The sequence below is a fragment of the Diaphorina citri genome, unplaced genomic scaffold, assembly GCF_000475195.1.
Source record: "Diaphorina citri unplaced genomic scaffold, Diaci psyllid genome assembly version 1.1 scaffold312, whole genome shotgun sequence".
Classification (NCBI taxonomy): Eukaryota; Metazoa; Arthropoda; class Insecta; order Hemiptera; family Psyllidae; genus Diaphorina; species Diaphorina citri.
Window position 1 is genome coordinate 1 of NW_007377747.1, and position 15,623 is coordinate 15,623.

At 39.5% G+C, this 15,623-nt stretch overlaps 1 protein-coding gene and 1 long non-coding RNA gene across 2 annotated transcripts; both read right to left on the reverse strand.

Annotated features, from left to right (window-relative positions):
- Window positions 1-650: 650 nt before the first annotated feature.
- On the reverse strand, window positions 651-14,845 carry LOC108252171 (chondroitin sulfate proteoglycan 4-like; the record flags this gene model as incomplete). The annotated part of the gene is made up of 9 exons (XM_026822287.1): window positions 14,702-14,845; window positions 12,922-13,057; window positions 10,033-10,134; window positions 8,636-8,731; window positions 3,724-3,968; window positions 3,508-3,535; window positions 2,792-2,946; window positions 1,374-1,488; window positions 651-896 (listed from the first exon to the last, which is right to left on the reverse strand). Coding segments are annotated over exons 1-9 (1,245 nt in total), but the record flags the coding sequence as incomplete, so codon positions are not given.
- Window positions 7,225-8,014, reverse strand: LOC113466689. The gene is made up of 2 exons (XR_003391012.1): window positions 7,914-8,014; window positions 7,225-7,269 (listed from the first exon to the last, which is right to left on the reverse strand). It is a non-coding gene; the product is annotated as an uncharacterized LOC113466689 (long non-coding RNA).
- Window positions 14,846-15,623: the final 778 nt, after the last annotated feature.

The window sequence follows — 15,623 nt, forward strand, 5'->3', positions numbered from 1 at the left end:
TCACAATAGATCTAAAAAGGTCGCAGTGATATAATTGCATACCCTCTCACAAGAGAGGAGCAACCAGACTCATAATAATAATAAAAAATACAGTTTAGAATAGAATACAACCTTGTTTATCCTGCCCGAATAGGACAGAAAAGTCCCTTTACTCCCGCAGTCTAAACAAGGTCTTATGTATTTTGGTACAGAATAAATTCACCGATTACAAATAAAAACCTTGCTTGAATTAAAAAAAAAAATAATAATAATAATAAATCAGGGTAGTGAAACCAAGCTAACTAGGCTGGCTCCTAAACAATAATAATAGTGCTTATTTATACTGCTCGCATAAATTAATAATAATAAATCAGGGTAGTGAAACCAAGCTAACTAGGCTGGCTCCTAAACAATAATAATAGTGCTTATTTATACTGCTCGCATAGGACTGTAAAGTCCCTTTACTCCAGCAGTAAGCTACTACTATTATTGTGGTCAAATTCTCAAATTATATTGAGGATAAAATTCCATACCTCGGCTACAAACAACCAACCAGACAAACAAACATCCTGTCTTCCTTCTCTCTTCGATTTTCGGGACGATAAGACCACAGCACTTACAGTTCCTTCTGTCAAACCTCTTAAAAAAAAGAAAAAAAAGCAGAATCATACCTGCGAGAATTCGCTGAGCGGGCGGTCCGTCTGTTTGACAGCCGAATACAGGGCGCCGCCCTCACTCGACCTCACGCTGTAGATAATATTGTGGGGCGTGGCATCCGTGTCCTCATCAGCATACGAGAGATGCGAGGGGAGGACCAAGTGGGAGGAGCCAGTGACCAGTTCCACGCTGTGATTGGACGAGCGGCGTGGCGCGTTGTCATTGGTCAGTGCCACACTGATGGAAATGCTCCCGATGTACTGCGGGGGAGAGAGGGGAAATCAATACAAAATATAGTTTATATTGTAGGGGAGGGATAAGTGTGCGGAGCCAGTAACTTTAAAAGGTCGAAAATTCAATTTTCAATTGCCGTTCTAATGAAAAAAAGTTCAAAGAGTTGTGACGTCAGAGTTCAGGAAATGGGCAGAAACGCATGCGCACAAACAAACGAAGCGGGAGGAGTCATGAAGTTCAAAGAGTTGTGACGTCAGAGTTCAGGAAATGGGCAGAAACGCATGCGCACAAACAAACGAAGCGGGAGGAGTCATGAATTATGACGTCATCGCGTACGGGAGCGTATGCCGTGACGTCAAAGTTCAAGATTTACCGGTATTTATTAAATCGATTTATCTCCGGATCTAGAAGTCGTAGAAGAGAAGGAAAAATTCTCAAGTTCCTCATTTTTTCAGCTTTTTGTCTAACCTCACCCAAGTGAGCGCAACTGCTATATGACTCACCTGGAAATCCTCCTTATCGCTACTGACGGCCACAAACTCCACTCGGTCCGACCTGGATTCAGAATCATCGTGCGAGTACAGAATCAAACTCCGGCTCAACTGAGCGCCGCTGAATCTGAAACCAGACAAGGAATGAAAGGACACCCACATTAAAATTACTTCGGAGTACTCAGTGGTGTAGTGGTTAGCGCGGAGGACTTCGGATCTGGAGGTTGGTGGTTCGAGTCCAAGTCAAGTCATAAAATTTAGCATGGTGGAACTAGGCTGGCGACAAGGAATGAAAGGACACCCACATTAAAATTACTTCGGAGTACTTTTTTTTTATCGACGAACGCACCAACCTCAGTGGTGTAGTGGTTAGCGCGGAGGACTTCGGATCTGGAGGTTGGTGGTTCGAGTCCAAGTCAAGTCATAAAATTTAGCATGGTGCATTAAGCAGGGAACGACATTTGTGACAAGCATGTATGCTTAACACAATTCAAATTCCTTTTTTTTATGGACGAACGCCAGATGGGTCCCATGACCTTTTCTCTTAAAGTATGACTACCAGTTAGGTCCTGGGGTTTTGAGGGTCCAACTACCAGTTGGGTCCCGGGCTGTTGCATTTGGGTAAAAATAATAAATTCACCCAGATAACACAGCTTTTTTGTATTTTTATTTTTTAATAAAATCACTTTTTTGAAAATCACAAATCGCAAACAAATCATCAAAATCAAAACAAAGAACACGTGCCATGTGGTAGATCAGAATGTCAATAAAATGTATTAGGTGGCCCTAACCCTTGACATCAAGCGGAAAATTAGAAAAATCGAAAAGTAAAAGAACTATTTTTGGCCTTCCCATCACGCTGTCTGGGTTAACCGTTAATTCGAATCATGACTTCATGACCACATCGAAGGAAAATAATTACTTTTTATTCATTTATATTTTTTATTTATATAGTTAAGTAAACTATCTGTTGTAATAATATCCTTCTTAGAAGCATTGTGTCTTAGGAAGGATCCTCTTGTATTTGTATTTACTTGTTATTGTCAAATAAAGAAAATAAACATTAAAACATTAAAACTTCATTTTGAAATAAAAACCGATTGGCAGGTCACTCCGAAAACCTTCTCCAGGGACCTCCTCCTCGCGATTGTATATTGATATATTCTATTCTATACTATTTTATTCAATAGGTACTATACTATTCTGGAATTGATCCAATTCGAATCATGATCACATCGAAGGAAAATATTTGAAATAAAAACCACCAGCAGGTCACTTGGAACACCTTCTCCAAGGACCTCCTAAACCATCGGCAGGTCACTCTGAAAACCTTCTCCAGGGACCTCCTCCTCGCGAGTGGTTATTGATATATTCTATTCTATACTATTCTATTATATTATATAATATACTATTCTATTCTGGTCATTTACCTGCTTATATCCCGCGCTATGATCTTCTTGCTCGTGACAGCTTCGGTGAGGTCAAGTCTCCCATGACGGGGTGGTCGAGTGACGCGGTACGACAGAGAGGAGACGCCGTGACACACGATCGAACCGGACAGACGCTCCTGACCCCCTTCCACGACCTGAGAAAACAGCAAATATGAAATATACTCGATTATTTCAACTAATTGGGACCGAGGGTAGTTGACAATATCGAGGTTTTGTATAGAAGTTGACATAATCAAAATTCCGTATAAAACAATGAAAATAGGGCCAAATTTAGTGGTACAAATAACGAGATACAGCCTGATTTCCTCGAATTTGTCTTCGAAAATTTTGTCAAAAGGGAACGAATGTAGCATCAAAGTCGAGGAGGTTGATTATTGCTCCATATATAATTTCAGAATGTTTCCTTCTCAAATCATCTAAGAGGTCTATTTTTTTCCACGGAGAACCATGCTTTATTAAACAATCAAACCTTGCGTTCTTATTGGGACACGGTTTATTAACCCCTTGTGTGATCGAGGAGGTTATATGTCTGATTATTGTTCCATACATAATTTCAGAATGTTTGCTTCTCAAATCATCTAAGAAGTTCATTTTTTTTCCACGGAGAACCATGCTTTATTAAACAATCTAACCTTGCGTTCTTATTGAAACACCGTTTATTAACCCCTTGTGTGCCGCCAGTCCGCCAGTCTCACCTGCAGGGCCAGTTTAAAGTTGCCGGTGCTGTTCCCGGTGTGCACATGAAAGGGAACGAATGTAGCATCAAAGTCGAGGAGGTTGATTATTGTTCCATACATAATTTCAGAATGTTTCCTTCTCAAATCATCTAAGAAGTCTATTTTTTTCCACGGAGAACCATGCTTTATTAAACAATCAAACCTTGCGTTCTTATTGGGACACGGTTTATTAACCCCTTGTGTGCCGCCAGTCTCACCTGCAGGGCCAGTTTAAAGTTGCCGGTGCTGTTCCCGGTGTGCACATACTGAACTCGGCCCTGACTCAACTCCTCCTGGGTGAAACTCAGCGTGGTCACGTGATCCCGCTCCAGGTGGCCCATGCTCGATTCTGATTGGTTGACGGAGAATACAAGGTCGGCCGGCGAGCTGTCAAGGTCACTCGCGAGGAGGAGGTCACTGGAGAGGGTTTTCCGAGTACCCTGCCGATGGAAATGGTCAGAATTCGTGTTAGAAAATGGAATGTGAAGTAGAATAGAATAGAGTAAAATAGAATAGAATAGAAGAGAGTAGAATAGAATAGAGTAGAACAGGATAAGGTAGAGTAAAGTAAATTAAGATAAGGTAGAGTAAAATAGAATAGGATAGAATAGAATATACACTCGCGAAGAGGAGGTCATGATTCGTATTAGATTTAGAATGAAATAAAGTAGAATAGAATAGACTCATAGAGAATAGGATAGAATAGAATATACACTCGCGAAGAGGTCCCTGGAGACGGTTTTCCGAGTGCCCTGCCGATAGTTTTTATTTCAAAATGAAGTATTTATTTTCCTTAGATATGGTGATGATTCGAATTAGATTTAGATAATAGAATAGAGTAGAATCGAATTAATAGAATATACACTCTGGAGGAGGAGGAGGAGGAGGAGGTCACTGGAGAGGGTTTGCCGAGTACCCTGCCGATGGAAATTAGCAGTTACAAGAATAAATAATGGCTAAATAAAATCAGTTAAAATACCCAAATGCCTCTTCTTTGTGTTATTATACCACAACTTTGATCCTGTAGGATTTTCCAAATATCTCAATAATCCTCACATCTAATGTTTACCTAATCAATTTCCACATTTCAATAATATTTTTACACTGGTAATGCCGCCACTGGTCGCTACTCGATTAAAGCAGCTACTCAAATGTACTCACGAGGCTGAGTGCACCCTGAATTCCAAGCACAGAGCCAAACAAACTTCGACCTCGTCGGGAATCGAACCAGGGCTTCAATTTAAAAATATTCTACTGACTGACATGGTTGAAAAAGTAGAACTCACTTGAAATTCGAGTATGTCCGTCACATTGGAGTAAGTGGTGCGATGTAACGAATAGTACAACTCTCCCGTGTTGATTTCAGCTTGAGTGAACATATCGCCCGTACTCAGACCTACAGTGTTACCTCGCCTATAAACAAACACACGAGAAATTTAACAATCTATTAAGAATTAAATAAGATAAAAATATATTTCTACCAAGACAATTTCGATTAGGAGGTTTTTAAATTGGTGAGCTTTCGATATCACTCAGGACATCATCTTCAGACCAAGATAGATGTTGACTCTATTGCAGCAGGAATAGAAGTACATAGGTATATATATTTTTATTTTTTACTCTCTATTACTACAGTATAGCGGGGCTATACTAGTAATGAAAGTATTGCAATCGGTCCAAATTTTTTTTATTATTATTATTTTTTTTTTCATTGATTTCGCCAGATTTTTGAAGTGTGCACCATCGGGAGGACAATGTAAAAAAAAAAAATATAAAAAATAGAATTAGAAATTCCTTCCTCCTCCTTACCTTATACACAATAACTACTTCAGTGTCGTCTGAATTGACGGAGAAGGACAGGTTTGCCGGCGTGATCAGAGTGTAGGAGTTGTGAATGAGGACCGCGCCAGTATTATTGACGGGGCGCAGGTGGAGCGGATGGACCGCCAGGTTGAGGTACGCTACGGCACTGGACTCCATGCCGTCAGACACCTGAAAGAATAGTATAGAACTATAGGGGTTCCCAAAGTGTTGGTGTGCTGTTTAGCGGGATTGCCACCAGGGGGCGTTGTGACGAGGTTGAGCGTTTGCAACGAGCCGTACTGGGGGCCGGATATGACCTACAGAGACACACAGGGTTAATATAAAAATTAGTCTTACCGCATAAAAGGTAATGCGTCCTCCGGCAGCTGGCAAGGCTGACTATTTAAGCTGAGTTTAAACATAAATACAATGTTTTTATATTGTGAGGAATAAATGTTTTAAACCCATAAAATACACAAAACCTTGTTTAAACTGCTGGGGTAAAGGAACTTTTTAGTCTCATTCGAGCAGGATAAACAAGGTACATTCTGCTGTCTATTAAATTAAAACCTATCTCAGTGGTACAGTTGTTAACGCGTTGGATTTTGATCTGGAGGTTGGTGGTTCGAGTCCAAGTCAAGTCATAAAATTTAAATAATCGGGGAACGATATTTGTGGCAAGCATTTAAATATGCTTAACACGATTAAAAATTCCTTCCTCCTCCTTACCTTATACACAATAACTACTTCTGTGTCGTCTGAATTGACGGAGAAGGACAGGTTTGCCGGCGTGATCAGAGTGTAGGAGTTGTGAATGAGGACCGCCCCAGTATTATTGACGGGGCGGAGGTGGAGCGGATGGACCGCCAGGTTGAGGTACGCTACGGCACTGGACTCCATGCCGTCAGACACCTGAAAGTAGAATAGTATAGAGCAGGGGTTCCCAAAATCACCATCCGTCGCACAAGCTCTGCTTATACGGATGGGTATACCATTTATAAAAAAAAAAAATGTATGTTTTGAGAGTTATGTTGAAAAAATATTAAATGGAAACTTAATAAATAAAATATAAGAGGGGGGTAATTTTATCCCCCCTAGACTTCTTTCTGTGAGGGTATCTAAAGTCACAGGTTTACACCAACAAACCCACAAATTTTTTGAAGCATTGAAAGGTGAAATTGAAAGTTGCATTAACGAGATACAGCCTGATTTCCTCGAATTTGTCTTCGAAAATTTTGTCAAAATGAACAAATTTAAGACAACTTTCACGGTGGAATATCGAGAATAACCTTCTCGGTTTTGCAATGACCTTTCTTTTATAGCCTTCTTGGTCAAGTTTGTCGCAACCTTCATGGGTTTCATAAATCTGCATCAAGTTTCTCGTATCCTTCAAGGCCGAAAAACAACTTTCTCGGTCCAATTTTTTCACAACCTTCATGGGTTTCATAAATGGTTTCTTCAAATTGAATTGATCCTAAGGGCAAGGTAATACCTAGACCCTTGACAAATGGAGTGTCTTGTCTGAAGGCATGTGATTTGTTCCAATCCACTCGACCCCAAATCTTCATCAAGTTGGACATATTTTGGGAGATTTTATCCACAACCTTCATGGGTTTCATAAATGGATTCTTCAAATTAAATTGATCCTAAGGGCAAGGTAATACCTAGACCCTTGGCAAACAGAGTGTCTTGTCTGAAGGCATGTGATTTGTTCCAATCCACTCGACCCCAAATCTTCATCAAGTTGGACATATTTTGGGAGATTTTGGATTGAATGTCCATTTGAATGATTTTTTTCCTGAATCGAACGTAGAATTGGACGTATTTATCCTGAACTGAACGTATTTTGGATTGATGCATCTTGGGTTTTTCGTTCGTATGCGAGCATTGGCTAAGGAGGGAAGCCGGGGCATGCGAGCAAATAATAAGAACGAGCAACTAAAAGAGAGAGGAAAACAAAAAACAAAACAAACAAAATGTTAGTCGATAAATAAATTAAAAAAACAGATCAAAAACAAAAGCAAAAAGCGGGACAATCCATTGACTTTGAAGTTTCTTCAATGTCGACATTTTCGTCAGAAGGAATATTCCTACCAAATTTCAGCTTTCTAGGTGTCAAATCAAAAACAAAAGCAAAAAATCGGGACAATCCATTGACTTTGAAGTTTCTTCAATGTCGACATTTTCGTCAGAAGGAATATTCCTACCAAATTTCAGCTTTCTAGGTGTTGTGGTTCTCGAGATAGAGCGATCACGATCAGTGTGTGAATATGAAATGTGAACTGTGAAATGTGACGAGAATCTCGAGATAGAGCGATCAGTGTGTGAATATGAACTGTGAAATGTGAATGGATCTTGATTTTATAATATAAAATTGTTCGAGATGGTAAAAAATAGCTATTTAGAACATTCGTGGCCGGGGGGGAGGGTAAAATCAGAGCTTAAAATAATAATAATAAAATGCAGTGTTTTTGTTAATATAGGTACCCACTGAAATCTGAAATAATTTTCGTTGACAAGAAAAATTATAACAATAAAACGACGGTAAAATCTAGACCCTAATATCAGGGCCGGATAAATACCTGGGCGAGACGAAGTACACGAGTCTGAGGTATGGTCAGCGTGGGAGGATCATTCACCGGTGTAATCTGAATGTGAAACCGAAAGCGATGCCGCCCCTGAAAAAACAAATTGTAAATAATGTGTTGGTGTGCTGTTTAGCGGAATTGCCACCAGGAGGCGTTGTGACGAGGTTGAGCGTTTGCAGCGAGCCGTACTGGGGGCCGGATATGACCTGCAGAGACACACAGGGTTAATACAAAAATTAGTCTTACCGCATAAAAGGTAATGCGTCCTCCGGCAGCTGGCATGGCTGACTATTTAAGCTGAGTTTAAAAATAAATACAATGTTTTTTTTTTATATTATATTGTGAGGAATAAATGTTTTAAACCCATAATATACACAAAACCTTGTTTAGACTGCTGGGGTAAAGGAACTTTTTAGTCTCATTCGAGCAGGATAAACAAGGAACATTCTGCTGTCTATTAAAACCTATCTCAGTGGTACAGTTGTTAACGCGTTGGATTTTGATCTGGAGGTTGGTGGTTCGAGTCCAAGTCAAGTCATAAAATGGGGGGGAGGGTAAAATCAGAGCTTAAAAAAATAATAAAAAATAAAAAAAAGGAAGTGTTTTCGTTAATTTAGGTACCCACTGAAATCTGAAATAATTTTCGTTGACATGAAAAATTATAACAATAAAACGAGGCTAAAATCTAGACCCTAATATCAGGGCCGGATAAATACCTGGGCGAGACGAAGTACACGAGTCTGAGGAATGGTCAGCGTGGGAGGATCATTCACCGGTGTAATCTGAATGTGAAACCGAAAGCGATGCCGCCCCTGAAAAAACAAATTGTAAATAATAATAGAAAAAAAAACTCAATAATAATAAGAGTCTTTTGTCTGGCTGGGGGACGTTAAACAGGGAGTATACCAGCCTGAATTTCCCTTGCTAAATAAATAGCAAAGGTTGAGTGCGAAGGGCATCCACTCGTAAAATTTAACTCAATAATAATAATAAGAGTCTTTTGTCTGGCTGGGGGACATTAAACAGGGAGTATACCAGCCTGAATATCCCTTGCTAAATAAATAGCAAAGGTTGAGTGCGAAGGGCATCCACTCGTAAATTTTGTAGCCAAAACCAAATGTCAACCCAAAGCAATCACCCTAGTTAGAGCTGATGGAGAGGCTGACGAAAAACGCCGACCCCGTCTGTACACGGGAAAAGGCGAAGAAAAAGAAGCTGATGGAGAGGCTGACGAAAAACGCCGACCCCGTCTGTACACGGGAAAAGGCGAAGAAAAAGAAGAAGAGTAAGAGTCTTTATTGGTTATAATCATGTACAAACTACAAACAATAGTTACTAACAAAGGGCGAAATTAATGCCCAAGGCAATCTCTACCATTCAACACTGAGACAATCTCTACCATTCAACCCTGAAACTTAGTGTCCTACATAAGGGAATTACTTAGTAAAAATCTACCAAACTACGTTACAATCTTCTTCTTTCCCTTCACCTTGTCCCGTGTTCAGACGGGGTCGGCATTTTCCGTCAGCCTCTTAACTAGCCCTAGAAGTTTAACCCATAAGAACGAACTTTTTTTTTTGATCTTGCTGAAATTCAGGCACACTCCATCTGTCAAGGGTCTTGTCTAGGTTTTCCTTGCCCTTGGGATCAATTTAATATGAAGAAACCATTTACTGATGAAAATTTGTAACAGTAAAAATAGTAGGAAAGTTTGTTTTCTAATAGACAAATCCCCTAATAGTCACTCTGACGTGGAGCGACTGAGATATTAGCGAAAATGAGAGAAGGGTTTGCTCAAGTTTGGTGTGACTTTAATGTAGACCTCGGCTCCCCATGGGTTAAGTTAACGTCACTGTAAGCTAATATTGTATCTTTTAATTGTAATTGTAGAAAGGATTGAACAAAGGACAAGGGTAGGATTTGTATGATAAGGAGAAGGTTTATTGAAAGCAGAGAAATGTGAACAGAGAATTATGTACAGAATGATAAAAAGATGTCTCAGAACTGGGAGAGTTTTTCAGTTGTTGATTTGGTTGCTAGGTGACAATGTTACTGGGTGGTTGTTTTGTATACTGTGTGTAGCTACCAAAATATACCACAGCTAAGTTCATACCTGAAGGTAAGAGGGTAACAGAAAGCCAGGGCCGGGGCTAAGGGCCACCTCACATTGGAAACTGTCCAGGCGAGACTCTGAGCCATCGTGTATGTAGCGCACCTGGTAGTGGAAATGAGAAACGCATTAGAACAGTAGAACGCATTTTAAGTCCTATTCGGGCAGGATAAACAAGGTATATTCTATTCTAGAATAGAATAGAATATACCCTCTTTATACGTACTGCCATATTGAGAATGAAAAGTCTGGCGCCCACATTTCTGCCCCATACCCCCATTTGTACATCGTTGCCGGTGTCACCACCGATTTGTACACATTTTTTTTTTTTTTACAAACAATAATTACTAACAAAGGGCGAAATTAATGCCTGTGGCAATCTCTACCATTCAACACTGAGACAATCTCTACCATTCACCCCTGAAACTTATTGTCCTACATAAGGGAATTCATTCATTCATTTGTAGCGTCTTCTATTCAGAAGGTTGCTGTATTTCTTCTACTTTGTGTTTCCACTCCTCTCGATTCTCTGCCATCCTCTTCACTTCTTCATGTCACCAATCCTGTCCATTCCTTCACGTCATCCATCCACGTTCTTATTTGTCTTCCTCTTGCTCGAACTCCATCAATCTTTCCTTCGATGATCTTGGTTGGCAGCTTTCCATTACTTAGTATAAGGGAATTACTTAGTAAAAATCTACCAAACTACGTTACAATCTTCTTCTTTCCCTTCACCTTGTCCCGTGTTCAGACGGGGTCGGTATTTTCCGTCAGCCTCTTAACTAGCCCTAGAAGTTTAACCCATAAGAGCGAACTTTTTACTTTCCTTATCCTATAGGAAGGAAAGTAATGTAATCGGGTCAAAATTTCGATGGTCAGTTTTTAGTGTCAAAACACGTTTTGAGGTCCCTAGAGCATAAATCCAAAGTTTCAGCCATTGGTCCGTGTGTGTGTGTCTGTGTGTCTGTCTGTAAACAAAATATCTCGAGAACGGTAAGAGCTAGAGACTTGATTTGTCACTCCATTTGTCAAGGGTCTTGTCTAGGTTTTCCTTGCCCTTGGGATCAATTTAATTTGAAGAAACCATTTACTGATGAAAATTTTTAACAATAAAAATAGAGAAACCATTTACTGATGAAAATTTTTAACAGTAAAAATAGTAGGAAAGTTTGTTTTCTAATAGACAAATCCCCGGTACACTCTGACGTGGAGCGACTGAGATATTAGCGAAAATGAGAGAAGGGTTTGCTCAAGTTTGGTGTGACTTTAATGTAGGCCTCGGCTCCCCCATGGGTTAAGTTAACGTCACTGTAAGCTAAGTTCATACCTGAAGGTAAGAATAGAATAGAATAGAATATACCTCGGTGGTGTAGTGGTCAAGGCGCTCGCCTGGTAAACAGGAGGGCGTGGGTTCAATCCCAGCCGAGGTATGGAATTTTATCCTCAATATAATTTGAGAATTTGACCACAATAATAGTGGTAGCCTACTGCTGGAGTAAAGGGACTTTTCAGTCCTATGCGAGCAGTATAAATAAGCACTACTACTACTATTATTAGTTCTCTGGATTAGCAAACATCAAACTGCTCAGCGAACTTTTTACTTTCCTTATCCTATAGGAAGGAAAGTAATGTAATCGGGTCAAAATTTCGATGGTCAGTTTTTAATATCTCGAGAACGGTAAGAGCTACCGACTGGAAATTTGGTATGTAGCTGTCAAATGTGACAAGGATGCGACATGAAGCTTTTGGTTAAGATCGGTGCATTGGTTGGCGGCATTTTACCGCTTTTTGGTGGATGTCTGTCTGTAAACAAAATATCTCGAGAACGGTAAGAGCTAGAGACTTGATTTGTCACTCCATTTGTCAAGGGTCTTGTCTAGGTTTTCCTTGCCCTTGGGATCAATTTAATTTGAAGAAACCATTTACTGATGAAAATTTTTAACAATAAAAATAGAGAAACCATTTACTGATGAAAATTTTTAACAGTAAAAATAGTAGGAAAGTTTGTTTTCTAATAGACAAATCCCCGGTACACTCTGACGTGGAGCGACTGAGATATTAGCGAAAATGAGAGAAGGGTTTGCTCAAGTTTGGTGTGACTTTAATGTAGGCCTCGGCTCCCCCATGGGTTAAGTTAACGTCACTGTAAGCTAAGTTCATACCTGAAGGTAAGAATAGAATAGAATAGAATATACCTCGGTGGTGTAGTGGTCAAGGCGCTCGCCTGGTAAACAGGAGGGCGTGGGTTCAATCCCAGCCGAGGTATGGAATTTTATCCTCAATATAATTTGAGAATTTGACCACAATAATAGTGGTAGCCTACTGCTGGAGTAAAGGGACTTTTCAGTCCTATGCGAGCAGTATAAATAAGCACTACTACTACTATTATTAGTTCTCTGGATTAGCAAACATCAAACTGCTCAAGAGCTATACTTTTAAGAGGACGAAATCGAAGAGAGAAGGAAGACAGGATAGGAGAAAGCCAGCCGTTCCGAGAACGAACATTAAATCCGCCCCGGGCGGGAATCGAACCCGCGGCCTAGCGCTTACGAGGCAGACGCACTACCAACTAAGCTAACTGGGCTGGCTTGTACACATTTAATTTTATACTCAAGAGCAGTTTATTCTTCTTTCTCGAGCTGCTCAATTGTCAAATTTCGGCGATTGAGCTTTTGCATAAATCCATTCCGCGGACTGAGCTATTCAGAGTTGCTCAATTGTCAAATTTCGGGGATTGAGCAGTTTGCGTTTTTTACTCCGCGGAATGAGTGGTTTTTTCGCTCATTGAGCTAATTCGCTGTTCGAGCCTGTATATGTCACAGTGACTTATAACCAATAGAGACATGAAATGAAAAAAGCGGTGAAAAACTCACCTTTTTTTTTCTAATTTACCTTGTCTTTGGCCAAGTCCAGAAGGGTGAACATTTGGCCTGCGTGTGCGTCGTGTTCCCAAATCTCCAGATGTAGGGTCCCGTGTGTGGGGGGCGAGTAGATGTGAAACATAACGCCCGACTCTCGGACCCCGTACCTGAAAAATACAAGGACAGGGAGAGAGCTTTAGTTAGAATAGAATAGAATAGAACATAGAATAGGATAGAATAGAATAGAATAGAATATAGAATAGAAAAGAATAGGATAGGATAGAATAGAATAGAATAGAATAGAATAGAATAGAATAGAATGTTGTTGTTGTTGTTGTTGTTGTTGTTGTTGTAGCGGCTTTAGCTTTCGCCGAATGGCGATAGCAGAATAAAGAAAAGATGTCTTTTTGTATCTGCTATACACCGGGGTGATGGTCTCTAGCTCTAGCCATGTTAAATACATCCCTCTTCAATAATATTTAAACTATTGAAAACAATAATAAAAGTTTCTCAGGTGTAATCATCCATCCAGTTTTTAAAGTTGTTCACTGAGAGAGATGCTTTTAGAGCTACCTTTGTGCTCACGAGCAAGTTGTCGAGATGATAAAGGATATTGGAACTGACATCTGATATTGAATGGTACAAACAATAAAAAAAAGTTGAGAGGAATATGGTACAAGAAATATGGCACAAATATTACTTGACAACAGGTATGTGAATATGAAAGATTGATACATTGTTGTTAACACATAAAGGACTGGTGTCAGAGACTTTGATATCAAACACATCAAGTTGCAAAACACGGAAAGTTCTTTCTGTATTACTTGACACTAGATCCCATGCGTGGGGAACGGGGAAAGACACCAGAGACACTAGATCCCATGAACTCCTCCTAGATAAACCGCGGCACCACACCCAATCCTCCTCCCACGCCTTCCTCCTGTCTTCCATAGACCTCTGGAACTCACTCCCCCTACCCATCCTGAACTCACTCTCTTTCTTCTCCTTCAAAACACTTCTAGAAAAGGCGGTCAGTGAAGGTCTCTTCAATCGTCCTTAAAGCTGGCGGGAGGGTGTGTGTGTATGTGTGAGCGTGTGTTGTGTTGAGTACTGTTGCCTTGTATGTGTGTGTGTGTGTGTGTGTGTGTGTGTGTGTGTGTGTGTGTGTGTGTGTGTGTGTGTGTGCACTTGACTGGCATGGCCACCTGTCCTCCCCGTACATCCCCTCAAATTTCACTATTGTATCCATCTCACCTCCATCACTAAGATCATCATACTACTCAACTCTATTTCTTTACTTTAATCTATTTCTCTTTTCTTCTTCTCATTAATATTATTTTTTTTTTTTTTTTTTTTAATCAAGCAAGGTCTTCTGATATAACATTATGTACTATGTTCTTAAACCTATAAAATATTTGAGACCTTGTTTAGACTGCTGGGGTAAAGGGACTTTTTAGTCTCATTCGAGCAGGATAAACAAGGTATATTCTGTTCTATTCTATCTACTCTATTCTATTCTTACCTGGCTGCGTCCAGAACTAATGATATGTGTGCCGAAGACAGGAGCGTGTTTTCTCCCTGAACTATTCTTCATACTATTACTATTATTTTTTCTATTTTTTTTTTTTTTTTTTAATCAAGCAAGGTCTTCTGATATAACATTATGTACTATGTTCTTAAACCTATAAAATATTTGAGACCTTGTTTAGACTGCTGGGGTAAAGGGACTTTTTAGTCTCATTCGAGCAGGATAAACAAGGTATATTCTGTTCTATTCTACTCAATTCTATTCTAATCTATTCTATTCTTACCTGGCTGCGTCCAGAACTAATGATATGTGTGCCGAAGACAGGAGCGTGTTCTCTCCCTCGGATACGGTCAGGGGTTCGAGTCGAATGATTTCCAACGCTACCGCTAGGGGCGACTTGTTCATTTCCTGGCGAAGTAAAATAAAAGAAAACAAGAGATTATGAGAAAAGGGAATGAAAATTAAAAGAAAGAAAAATAATAACCCAGTCAAAAACATATACATAGTCGACTTTGAAAATTAAAAACCTTGAGCTGTATATCATAAGAAAAAGGAATGAAAATTAAAAGAAAGAAAAATAATAACCCAGTCAAAAACATATACATAGTCGACTTTGAAAATTAAAAACCTTGAGCTGTATCAAGAGATCATAAGAAAAAGGAATGAAAATGGAGCAGTTGCAAATGGGTAAAAATTTTAAATAAATGGTCGATTCCTAATGTAAAAAGTTGGGAAAAATCCAAATCTGAGGTCAAAACTCCGAAAAAATAACTGTAAAAGGTCGAAAATTCAATTTTAAAAACCTTGAGCTGTATTTGTCGTTTATTATTATCATTATCATTGACATTATCATTATTATTATTTTTAATCTTTATTATATTTATTTGTTTTTCTTGAATTGATGCAGTCGATCGCCACACTTGCCTTGAAAGGGGGCTTAGTCCAGTGGTAAAGCGCTTGCTTGCAATGCAGAATATACTTTTCATCAACTTTATCAACATTGGAGTAACGGTCAGCTGAATTTGGGCACTTTTTGACAGCTTTTTGGGGCGGTTTTCAGCTCTACAGACTAAACCGTTAGAGATGTAAAAAAGTTCTGAGATAAGACCCCCAAAATCAGACAGCTACGAAAATCAGCTAAGCATAATTCAGTAGGATGAGGAAAGTCGTGTAATGTTCAGACCAGATTTAAAAAAAGATCGGAA